The sequence below is a fragment of the Zea mays genome, chromosome 9, assembly GCF_902167145.1.
Source record: "Zea mays cultivar B73 chromosome 9, Zm-B73-REFERENCE-NAM-5.0, whole genome shotgun sequence".
In the NCBI taxonomy this organism is placed as follows: domain Eukaryota; kingdom Viridiplantae; phylum Streptophyta; class Magnoliopsida; order Poales; family Poaceae; genus Zea; species Zea mays.
In genome coordinates, this window is record NC_050104.1 from 160,265,286 (window position 1) to 160,277,341 (window position 12,056).

Below are 12,056 nucleotides of genomic sequence, written 5' to 3' on the forward strand. Positions count from 1 at the left end.
ACTTCTCAAGGCACCTAACAGATAGGGCACTCGGTCCTCATCGTGTGTCGAGGCATCTAACAAATGAGCCCCCTGAGGCCACTCACGCTCCTAGGCACCTAACATGTAAGGCCATTGGGGCCCTCATGTCTTAGGGCACATAACAAATAAAGCCCCTAGGACCCTCCCATCCAGGGCACCTGGCGGATAAGTTCTTGGGACCCTCGGGCCCTAGGACATTTAATGGATAAGGCCCCATAGGGCACCTAATGCCCTAAGACACCTAACGGATGAGTCGTGGGGCCCCTTGTGCCTCAAGGCACCTAATAGATAAGTCTTTGGGTCCCTCATGCCCCCAAACACCTAACACAAGTAGGGCTCTCTCTAGCAGATCGTGTATATGATGCAAAATATTATTTTGCACTATAGATTGTACTATTCATAAAGTGAAGTTTGATATAGTAGATATAATGGGTAAGTTGTTGGAGATAGCCTAAGCCCTCACACCCTAGGATACATGTCTACTTTAGAATCCTGGGGGACTTGAAGGACTAAGGGCCTTTTCTAGGGAGATATGGATTTAGCAACTTTGTTAGGCTACCTCAAGGTCCAAATACATCTAATTCCTATGAAGTCTTTTAAAAGATAATATATTTACTAAATAGCTCCTAATAAACGCACTATCAGGACATATATCATTAGCAAAAGTAATTTGGTGCCTTTGACATTGGTATATTTTTCTGTACAGCTAGCGAAGGACAAAGAGGTAAATGAATGATACGAAGGACTAGTAAACGTCCATAGAGAACATATTTATTTATTTGTAGCGCAAATCAAGCCACACACCGCAACGATGTTGGATCAGTTGGAAGATCATGTTGGATTTAAATAGGCTTGCCTATTTAATTCAATTAATGTTCTATGGTCTATAATAATACGAAGGGGTTAAGAAAGTTTAATTCTATATTGCTAGTGAAAGAAAACTTTGATTACACTAATTCAAAGTGTGATATCGAGACCACACTAATCAAACCACTCTTTTATATTTTAGGATGAATTTGAGCGCCACCCTAAACCCTACTTCCAAAATTGATCTCTCAAAATCAGCAGCTACCTCTGGTTCAGCTGGCGCAGACAGAAGTATACAGGATACGACGCGCAGGAAGATACGGTGCACGAGCCTCGCAGCTGATTGCACCTAGCTGATAATCTGTTCCCCTGTCATCAACGACTAATTGGATGGTGATTATTCCTTTCCCCTGTTCGGTTGGTTTGGCTTAATTAGCTAGGTTCTTGTATAATCGATCTAGCTGAACAGCTAAGAATCAGATCTTGAGGTATATAAATCTACAGATGCTGCCGCGCACCACCTCATCAGCCGCTATGTTAGCATTCACGAGCAATTACACCGTTAGGGCTTATTCGGTTATTCCTACATCATATGGATTGGATGGGATTAGAAAATTTTAGTAGACAATATGACTTGCTATGGATTTAAACCCACTCAATCCCCTCCAATCCACATGGATTGAGATGAAACCGAACAAGCCCTTAGCTGGTCAAAGTCGTCGTCGTCTGCATATGCATACCATTGCGTGATTACGTGAACCTAACCCACTAATCATGCTTGGGGACATCTTTGTCTGATGAGCAGCTTATTATATATGCTTGTCTAAAGTTATTCTTGCACTTGGAATGAACGCATCCTCGTTGTCAGCCCAACTCCGAAGGAGAGGAAAACACGGAAAAGGGAGCTGCTGGTCACCTGGAAACCGCATGCCTTTTGAGCAGCAGCGAAGAACACAGTCAGGACTCAGGAGAGTGCTCTGTTCCCTTGATTCTTGCTTCCTTTTCGCCTTCATGTACCTTACTTGTTAGATTTAATAAGAGCACGACTTATGTTTCATACTCCCTATGTTCCAAAATAATAGTCGTTTTAACTCTTAATTTTTATGTATATATTCAAATATATGATGATGAATCTAGACACATATGTAAAACATATACATCGACTATTGTTTGAATCAACTAATTCTCTAAAACGAACTTTATTTTGGGGCAGAGGGAGTATTAACTACGTACATATTAGACTACAATTGAGGCTAGTTTGGAAGCCATAAAACCGGAGGTGATTGGAGGGGCTAGAATCCTCTCCTATTCTAGCCCTTCCAATCACCTCCGGTTTTATGGTTTTTGAATAGAATAGGATTCTAACCCGTTCAATCCCCTCAGGTTTTATGTCTCCCAAACTAATCCTTAAGGTCTTCTATGACTCTCGAAATATTTAGTACCTCAGTGACTCTTGGGATGTCCTGTGACCTTGGAACATCTGGGGACTCTCGGGACGTCGAGGCCTAGGCCCCATGGCCTTTGGGACGTCGCCCCTCCTTAGCTCTCGGGACTTCCTAGGGATCCTATGGCCTTTGGGATGCCATGGACCCTTCATATTCTTTGGGGCGCTAGGGACGGTGGTTTTTCGGACTCTACTACACTATAGGTCTTTTAGGGCAGTCTGAGGCACTCGGGGTCCATCTGAATCATTTGAAGGACGTCCGAAGCTATTAGAGCCATCACACAACACATTATTTGTGACCGTGTTGTGTAGGTGAGCTAGTTTTGTCACTTAGGCATATTAATGGAAGAGTTAATGGTTGGATTTGGACTGATAGATGTGTAATGCATCTGTAAGGCTGTAACGTAAGAAGTAATGGGTGTATGTTACAATGATTACTCAAGATTTAATCTTGTTCAGCTCATGTTATTATATCTAACTCTGATAGCATGACCACGATGGTACACAACAGTACAAAGTTGTCTCTCACTTTTTGGTTGAGTTGCGTCTGAATCTCTTTGGCCTAATCCTCTGTGCGCACAAAGTGTTTGTGCGGGAAGAGCATACCTGCAGAACAGTTGTCTACATTCGTGGCACCTACTTTGGTGTACGGATGATTAGGTTTCTAGGAGTGCCTTTGCGATAGCTCACGGATCGTCGTCTTGTTTCTTGTGCTACCTTGGATCATTCTTCATCTCTCGGTGGATTCTCAAGGGACGATACTATGAATATCTATCTCACTATCTGCACCGATTGTGGTATACTATTTTGAGCAACACGAAATATTAGCTCATGTGAATAGAGTCACTGGTACGTTGAGCACAGGTCCCTTCGGTTGGTATAACTCAATTTCACAATCTGAATTCATTAAAGTTCGATTACATTTAGTATGTTTGTATGTATATATGAACTATTATTATTCTAGAGGGTGCATGAACCGACCAGCCATCATATAGCTCCGCCCCCGTGGATAGTAGTAGTAGTATTACATATCATCGTAAATTGTTAAGTTATTTCTAGATTAAATTAAAGTTACGAATGTCCAAATTCCTGAGCGTGTGGCTAGGTACAACACAAAAAGTAGCACCACATCGCATATATATGCCCGCCGCGCTACCTTTGAGTTTCACATGAAGCAAGCGCGTGGGTGCGTGATGAGATCCGTGAGCCGTCCATGAAAATGAGATCAAGGGGATCCCCGAGATCCTGTGATCTTATTCTCTCTTTCGTCTCACCACACTCACGAGCTGGCGCTGTCTTTGCCTGCTTAGGCTATCCGCACTCATACTACTCTAAATTTGTACTCTAAAAGAAATATTCTATCCTCGTCAGCAAAATTATCTACTCTATACCATAATCTTCCGAGGTCATATTTACTCTATATCTCAACCCTATATCAACTACTATATATTATATTATTTGTTTTTCACTTCAGAGGTCCCGTACCGCTTGCATGCACTTCTCATTTCCTGTGCCCGTGCGTATATGGCGTTTAGAGTAGGAAAGTACAGACGTTTTATATGGCGTTTTCTCTGCCCTCGTTTACAGTGCAGTCCGAAATAGCGTCGTCTGCTGCAGGTGAAGGATTTACAGTCCTCGACTGCGGCCAGCCTTAGAGCGTGCATGGTGCAGTAGAGTGATATCGGACAACTTGGAGAGGAAAAGAGGAGCACAGCGAGTTTTGCTAGCGTCTCTCACCCCCCCCCCCCCCCCCCCCCCCCCCCCCCCCCCCCCTTCTGCTGCAGACTGCGGACAAGTGCAAATCCAGATTCTCTCCTTTCTTTCCTTGCGAAGTTTTTTTTTTACTGAGAGCCGATCCTGACGCTATAAATTGCTCTCCTATAACACTGGTTTTGTACAGAGAGAACAACACGAACTAACAATGACACGTGATCCAAATAAGATGGATCTAAATTTTTTTCCACGCTGATAGCAGAGTGGGGTCTCGAAACTTAAATTGATGTGGTTCCAAATATACTGGTTTATAACTCAGTTTATAGGAATTAGATTTTCAGTTTTTAAAAAAAACCAAGAAGGTGATCCCTCCTAGCTTAAAAATAAAAATGGTTTCTTATAAATTAGGTTGCTTCTAAACAGAATATTAATGGGACATAGGTAAGGATGAAAGAAAATTCATCCACCGGAACCTGGTAGATAGTTAGGAGTCATATTCTCGCTTAGGGCTTGTTCGCTTTCTCCTCAATCCATGTGGATTGGGTGAGATTGAATGAGTTAAAATCCAGAAACAAATCAAAATCTTTAATATTTTTGGGATTGAAAACGTGACTAGCAGGAATGCAGGATGATGAAAATGAACAGAACAAATCAATAACGGGTCGCCGAAACATCGCTGCACAGAGTATAAAAATAATAGGATTGCAATCAATTTTGAAACATCCCATTTAGACATCGAAGCAATATATTATAATATACAAATGGTTACCAAAGAAAACAATCAATTATGGATTAGTTTGTTAAGACGTGTTCTATGATTTATTTATTGTATTATCTATAACGATATACTATATAAAGATAAAAACAGTAAAAACAAAAACGATTAGGAAAACACACATATCATTTCGTCTTATTTCATATTTGTCAAAACAAGAAAAATACCTATAAATTCGAATTCGAACGGATCAATATATATTTCAGAGAAGAAAACAGAATATATACAGACGGTTTTCACCCCTACCCGCAATACCCTCCCTGGTCGAATTCACCAAACAAAGAAAATGTTAGTCTAAAATACTGAAAACCCGGTGCAAGTTCATGCATAGCAGTCAAAGTGCAAGATATGCGCATTCACTACCCACCGATTATCTGCCGAACACGCAGCGACAGATGGAGGAATTCTTTTTGTCTCGCGAAACAGGGGCGGAAGGATCCAATCCAATCCAACCAAACCTCTCCCCCCACCACCTGCTGCAATCGCTAGCGTGCGCATAAATTAACAAATCCCACCTCCACTAATCGCACCACCCGGTAATTGCAAACATCGCAAGTCCACGGCCCGCCCCCAATCGGCCAATCCTCACCCCGCATCTTAAGGTTCCTGTCGCCTCAGCGGCTGCCTCCAGTCCTCCGCCCTCCCGCTCCAGCGGGGCTCGCCATTGATGGAGTACGAGCGCATCCACGGGCCGCTCCCGCGCCATCAGGTGCCCGCCTTGCCGCGATCCCCGCCTCAATTCGGGTGCTCCGTTTCTGGATCTTGTCTTGCTTGGGTGCTCCCCTCCTCCTCCTCCTCCTGATGCCGTGCCGCCGGGTGCTTGCTCGTCTTGGGGGTTTACGATTTGCTTATACTTTTGCGCCGTCTTGGGTTCGTCGTGTTCTTGCGCCAAAGGTTTGAGCCTTTCCGTATCGTGGGCTGTTCCTGTTCGCGAGGTGACTTTCGTTTCTCGGCCTCGGAAGGGAGGCGCGCCTGTCGTCGCTGAACTCGATGATGCTTCACTTTGGCTGGACAGGTTGATTCTTTGCAGGGTTCTTCTTCTCTTTTTTTTGGGGGGAGTCTCTCTCTCTCTCTTTCTTCCCCCATCCTTCTATTCTATCGAATCCGGGTGAAGCTTTGGTACTTATGCGGCTAAATTTGACGCTCATTTCGCCGAAAAGCTGCAGCTTTCTCATGCATCTGATGTTACTCGACACTGCTCTTGTTAAAATTTGTGGTGCTTTCTGTGTCGTAGCTTTCCGTCGCTGGCGGTTGTAAGGATGGGTCTCGATTGGGATGGGTCGAGCGTTCCAGTGCACATTTGACTAAAGGCTGAGTGAGATCTTCTTGTCCCTTGCGGTGTTGTTTCAGCTTTTTCCGGTCTGAAGTGGGTTGTCGGTTCAATTCGCCTTCTGTTTCACCATTCCGATTCTGCCTCCGCCACATTTCACCCTTTCTCTCGCGCTCGCGGTGTCACTGACTGAACCATTTCTTCTTCCGCCCTGCTCTGCCCCCCAGTCCGGGGGATTCTCTCCAGCTAAGCTGCGAGCAATGCTTCGCGGGATAGAGAAACGCCAGCGCAACAACGGCGAGGACTCGTCTCCGGAGGCCAACGACTCCGGCGAGCTCGACGACCGGAGTAAGTCCACCTCCTGACTGACCCATCATCAGCTGTTCATATCTGATTCGACCTTTTACCATTTGCCGAGAGCACGAGTTATCGGATACTGAATACTGAATGCGTCGACAGGGAGCTTGGAATGCTCCACCTCCACCGAGATGTCGAGCAACAGCGGCCACAGGTCAAGAAACCGTGCCCCGGACGACGACAGCTTCGACTCGGAGAGCAGCTCGTCGGGGCCGCCGACGGTGAAGAGGTCGGCCGCGGTGGCCGCGTTGCTGCCGCCCTTCTCTCGGCCAACGCCGTCCAAGTGGGACGACGCCGAGAAGTGGATCTCCAGCCCGACGTCAAACCGTACTGGCCGTACGGGGCCTACCGCTGGAGCTGTGCCGAAGAAGTCTGCATTGGCCTTCCCTGACTATGGAGGCCGCCCGCCAGCCGTTGCTAAGGTGGTAGCGGATGTGCCTACCAACGCTGGACCAGATGGTAAGTATGAACTTTGCCATGCTGTGCTGTAGAATTTTGTGGTATTGTTTTCAAGACATAGAGAATAGCGCAATACATTATACAATGATAATGCAGTGATAAATAGTGTGTTTTGTGACTTGTGAGGGCATATTTCTGATTAGTGCCATTGGATTTCAGCTTCAGCCTTGCTTGCGTGTTTGGAGTCCTAACTACAATTTAGTTATATTTTATAATATCACTGAAGAGCTAAGAGTTAAGGATATATAGAACATTTGGCTGCAAGTTTGAATTGTTGGAGCGGGGTGAACATTTGGTAGCATCATGAGTTGCCCGTGCACAGAAGATGTTTAGCTGTTCTTTTCATCATGGCAGCTTTTCAGACCCTTAATTAAAAAGTAGCATATTTTTTCATTGAGCACCCCTTAAATTCATTAAAAAATCATAAAGCTGACAGTCGAATATGTCTTGTATAAATTTTGAACCATGGATCCTTATATTTCAGGACGGAGGAAGCGGCTAAATATGCCCACCAACTAAATGCTTTACTTATATACTACTACTATTTTCTTTTGATAGGATAAATGCGCGTTCAGATCAGGACATGTTACAGGCATACTGCATCATTCTCTTGTTATATGCTAGCTGCTTGCACTTAGAAGCTGGCAGATATTTGTAGAATAAATTCTCATCAGTGGGTTTATATTTTCAGGTCTCGCCCATCCTGATTTACTTAAGCCTGGACACAATGCTTCAGTAGTTGTTGACGGAACAGCACCTGCAGTTAGGTCTGTCTGTATGAGAGACATGGGAACAGAAATGACTCCAATTGCGAGCCAAGAGCCTTCTCGGACCGCGACTCCTATAATCGCATCTAGTCCAACCTCCTCTCGGACACCAACCCCGCAACGCACCGCAGAATTCAGTGTGAGTAATATAGATCCTAAAAAGATCGAGATGCCTGAAGAGGAGGAGGTACAGATGAGTACGAGACAGGAAATTATGGATCTTGGTGAAAGGTTAGGGAAGACCACTATAGCCGCATGGGCAAGCAAGGAAGAGAAATCTGCCGCACGTTTCACGGATACCACAGCCTACAAGGCTGCCGATATCGGTAGGGAGAATCGAGCCGCAGATTGGCAGGAGACGGAGAAGGCGAAGTATCTTGCAAGGTATGCTTGATCCTAGTTTAGTTGGTGATGTCACTGTCTGGTCATCTTGAGAATAACAATTAAAAACACATAACATAAAGAACATCGAATGCTTCTCATTGTAATGATATACAGAAAGTAGTTTTAGGATCATCCGTGGTAATAGAACTGCAGAACGTATGGAAGCTCTAGGCGAAACTGGAGGTTGCAGGTTTATTGTCTGTCTGATCGTCGACACTACGCAGGTTTCAGAGGGAGGAAGCAAAGATCCAAGCTTGGGAAAATCTGCAGAAAGCGAAAATTGAAGCTGAGATGAAAGGGATAGAGGTAAAACCTCCATTGTCTGAGATAGTTTTCGCTTAAAGCCTGTTATGTACGCAGTTTCCTATTTAAGTAATCACTAGACTGAAAGAAAGCAACGTCTGACTATCCTCCGATAGGATTGAACTAGGAATATGAAGTGCTCCCTCCTTCTGTTTTTTTTTATAATGCCTGTTAGGACTTGAAAAGGTCTTTGAAAGTATATTTTGGCCATCCATTCCTCTTACGATGTATCATTAATTGCTGCAAATTCAGTATTGTATAAACACCGATGGTGCCAATGTGCTGTGCTAACTGGTTGTTTTCAGAAAGAAAGAAAGAAAAAAGTGAAGAGAAACTCAGATTGCAGAATCTGACTGAAGCTCCCTGTCCTCTGACTCTGAGTGCAGGCCAAGATAGAGCGGAAACGGGCGCGCGAGCAGGACAGGCTCGCCAGCAAGCTGGCAGCCGTAAGCCACCGAGCGGAGGCGAAGAGGGAGACCGCGGAGGCGAGGCGGAACCAGGAAGCCGCGAGGACGGAGGAGCAGGCGGCCCGGATCCGATACACCGGGCATACGCCTTCGTCCTTCTCCTGCTGGTGCTGGTGCCCGTGACACCCAGCATGGACAGTGGTAGAAAAATTCCAACGGTTCTATCTTTCCCCATGCATGAACATGGAGAAGGAAACCTTCCCGTTATCGCGTCGTCGTCACTCACGCGGTTGCATGGAGTGGACTGGGGTAGTAGGGTGGCGCCACCTGTCCTCGTCCACCTTCCACCCCTCTCGCCCGGGGCTATAAATGGTTACGAGATCCGGATAGCGCGAACCCACTTGGATCCAAACCCTGACGACGGACGGCTCCCCCCTCGCCCCCACGACAAATTCCTCCCGTTCCGTTCTTCGTCGCAGATACACCGGCCGGCAGCAACCACCCTATGGAGTCGTCGGCGGCGATGACGATGGACCACCACCGCGCGGCGCCGTCGCTGTCGACGGAAGAGAAACGGCGGATCGAGCGGGTGGCCCGGTGCGTGGCGCGGGACCGGGACGGCGGGGACCTCACGGAGAAGCTGCTGCTGCGGCTGCTCGGCCTCACGCGCAACGCCCGCCGCTGGGGCTTCCTCGCGCCGGACCACCCGCTCCACCCCTACTACCTCCAGCACAAGGTCTCCGAGCGCTGCCGGATCCTCCGCCCGCGCCACGCCGCCGCCGACCGGCGGTGATCCCATGCATATGCATGCGGACGTGCAGCGGATCGACCATTGATAGGACTCGATCGGCCATTAAAAAAAAACTATGCGCGCACCACCTGGTCTCCTTCTCTTTTATGACATGAGTAATTGGTAATCCAACAATCATGCAACGGATTCGGAAATACATTGATGTGCCTAATTGCAGCGTCAATTATATGATAGCAGTTGGCCATTGATATTTTTCAGATTTGAGATCGAAATGTTTATGTGCCGATCTCTTTCTCTCTATGCATAAATAGGAGGCAACTAGTAGAAAGGAAAATATATTATCATCTATAGCTGATTGCAATCTCACATTCTTTTATTTCTTAGGCTCATAGATGGTGGGATCCGATAGACAGGATATATGATATTAGTGTGTTTACATCTTAATTCTTTTGCACTAGATTTGTTACTATTACAACGAACAGAGGTAAGTGAGTTTAGTCGTCAACAATTGAGCGCGAGGTGGCGACGGTGGCTCCTTCATATATATAAACACTTTCTGATTGGCTTTTATCCTAAAAAGGTCCATTAATGTTCTCATAGATCATGATTCATAGCTCTGATTCTGAAATTTTAGAATAATACTAGGTTCGTTGTGTCACCACGTTGAGTTTTCATTAAATTCAGTCTTAGACGAAAAGGAGATCATCAGCAAAATTATCCTCCAAAAAGTAATTAAACAACGACGAGACGAATTTATTAAACATACTTCATGCATGATTAGTTTATATGATGCTACAATAAACATTTGCTAATCATATATTAATTAGGCTTAGTAAATTTGTCTCGTCGTTTAGTATTCATCAATGTAAATAGTTTGTATTTGATACTCGTAATTAGCATTCAAATAACCGATATGACAAGAACTAAACTTTAGTCAGCAAACCGAACACCCTCTAAATTTGACTAACTTGATAAAAAAAATAGCGATATCTATAGCATAAAGTGATTACATTATAAAATTATATTCTATGGGGTACATCTAATGATATAACTTTGATGTCACAAAGTGTTGATTTTTTTAGAAATTTAGCCAATGTGTAAAAAATGACTTAAGAACTATTTATTTAGGTACAAAGATAGTAACATGAAACACAATACATATTCGAAATTTTACATATGAATACCCATTTTCAAGCAGGAAAAAAATAAATGAAACAAATGGCTACCAAAAATGTAGAGAAAATGCTTTTAAAAACACTTGATCCCTAAAAACACACATGTGTTGTATAAAATAGGGAAAACGAAGAACGGAACAAAAGCAACAACAATCTTCATATCAGGAATTCAAGGCCAAAAATTCCAAATAAGACCAAAAAAATTGACAAGACAACGTGAAGTTTCAAATGGGCAAAGAATACACCTATATAATTGATTCTACTTATTATCAAAGGTTGATATATATGTAGTGAGTTCATTACTTACGTAATCTACAACTAAAAACATAAGAAAATGTGGATCGAGACAAATTGAATAAAAGTGGATACGAACACAAAAGGATGCACCCGGTTTGTTTACCGAAGTTCGAATTCACCTCCATAAATCCCACGTCTCCGTGAGGCGCTCCCAAGGGAGCATGTCTTTTTCAACCACTTTTCTTGCTTCACTATCTTGATTTGGTCCTTAGTCACGGCAAGATTAGAGACTTCACAAACTTCTCGCAGCTAACCACAAAGCATAGAATCTCATGTCCTTTACACTTGCTTGGTTCTTCGAAGCTCAATGCAAGTACTCTCTTCTTCACTACAGTCATGGTCCATCGACATCCAAACCATCTGAGAGCACCTAGAGGGGGGGTGAATAGGTGATCCTGTAAAACTTCAAAACTTAAGCCACAAAAACTTGTTAAGTGTTAGCACAATTATGGCCAAGTGGCTAGAGAGGAGTCAAAACACAATAACCACAAGAAATCAATCACAGAGATGACACGGTGGTTATCCCGTGGTTCGGCCAAGTACAAAACTTGCCTACTCCACGTTGTGGCGTCCCAACGGACGAGAGTTGCACTCAACTCCTCTCAAGTGATCCAATGATCAACTTGAATACCACGGTGTTCTTGCTTTTCTTTTCTCAATCCCGTTTGCGAGGAATCTCCACAACTTGGAGCCTCTCGCCCTTACAAAAGATGTTCACAGAGAATCACGGAGCAAGGGAGGGAATGAGCAACGCACACAAGACTTCAAAAGATCAGAGCAACACGCACACAAGCAGCAATAAGAGCTCGCAACACAACTCAAAGAGTACACAACTCCACAAGATCTCTATATGCTATCATAATGAAACAAATGCGCGAGATCGATGTCTTGATGCTTAGGAGTGTTGTAGGAATGCTTAATGTCCTCCTCCATGCGCCTAGGGGTCCCTTTTATAGCCCCAAGGCAGCTAGGAGCCGTTGAGAACAAATCCAGAAGGCTATCCTTGCCTTCTGTCGTCGGGCGCACCGGACAGTCCGGTGCACACCGGACACTGTCCGGTGCCCGATTTCTTTCCTTAATAGGCGCAGCCGACCGTTGCCGACCGTCGCAGATCTGGCGCACCGGA

At 44.8% G+C, this 12,056-nt stretch overlaps 2 protein-coding genes across 3 annotated transcripts; both read left to right on the plus strand.

The window, feature by feature from the left end:
* The first annotated feature begins 5,288 nt into the window (after positions 1–5,288).
* LOC100383385 (uncharacterized) lies at positions 5,289–9,715 on the plus strand. Of its 2 annotated transcripts, XM_008660638.4 has the most exons (7): positions 5,289–5,469; positions 5,995–6,075; positions 6,258–6,378; positions 6,490–6,846; positions 7,538–7,997; positions 8,222–8,303; positions 8,687–9,715. In XM_008660638.4, exons 3-7 carry the CDS (start codon positions 6,291–6,293, stop codon positions 8,888–8,890), a joined length of 1,191 nt encoding a protein of 396 aa, XP_008658860.1. In that variant the 5' UTR covers positions 5,289–5,469; positions 5,995–6,075; positions 6,258–6,290; the 3' UTR covers positions 8,891–9,715. The 2 variants fall into 2 exon arrangements, with proteins under 2 accessions (XP_008658860.1, NP_001169511.1); NM_001176040.1 differs by lacking the exon at positions 5,995–6,075 and having other exon boundaries at positions 5,321–5,469; positions 8,687–9,101.
* Positions 9,107–9,722, plus strand: LOC100275987 (uncharacterized). The gene has a single exon (NM_001149889.2). The coding sequence runs from the start codon at positions 9,213–9,215 to the stop codon at positions 9,498–9,500; it is 288 nt and encodes a 95-aa protein (NP_001143361.2). The 5' UTR covers positions 9,107–9,212; the 3' UTR covers positions 9,501–9,722.
* Positions 9,723–12,056: the final 2,334 nt, after the last annotated feature.

Coding starts and splice junctions, on each gene's coding strand:
- LOC100275987 (NM_001149889.2), top strand. CDS start 9,213: ATGGAGTCGTCGGCGGCGATGACGATGGACCACCACCGCGCGGCGCCG.
- LOC100383385 (NM_001176040.1), top strand. CDS start 5,428: ATGGAGTACGAGCGCATCCACGGGCCGCTCCCGCGCCATCAG. Junction 5,470..6,257: donor GGCCGCTCCCGCGCCATCAG/GTGCCCGCCTTG, acceptor TCTGCCCCCCAG/TCCGGGGGATTCTCTCCAGC. Junction 6,379..6,489: donor CGGCGAGCTCGACGACCGGA/GTAAGTCCACCT, acceptor ATGCGTCGACAG/GGAGCTTGGAATGCTCCACC.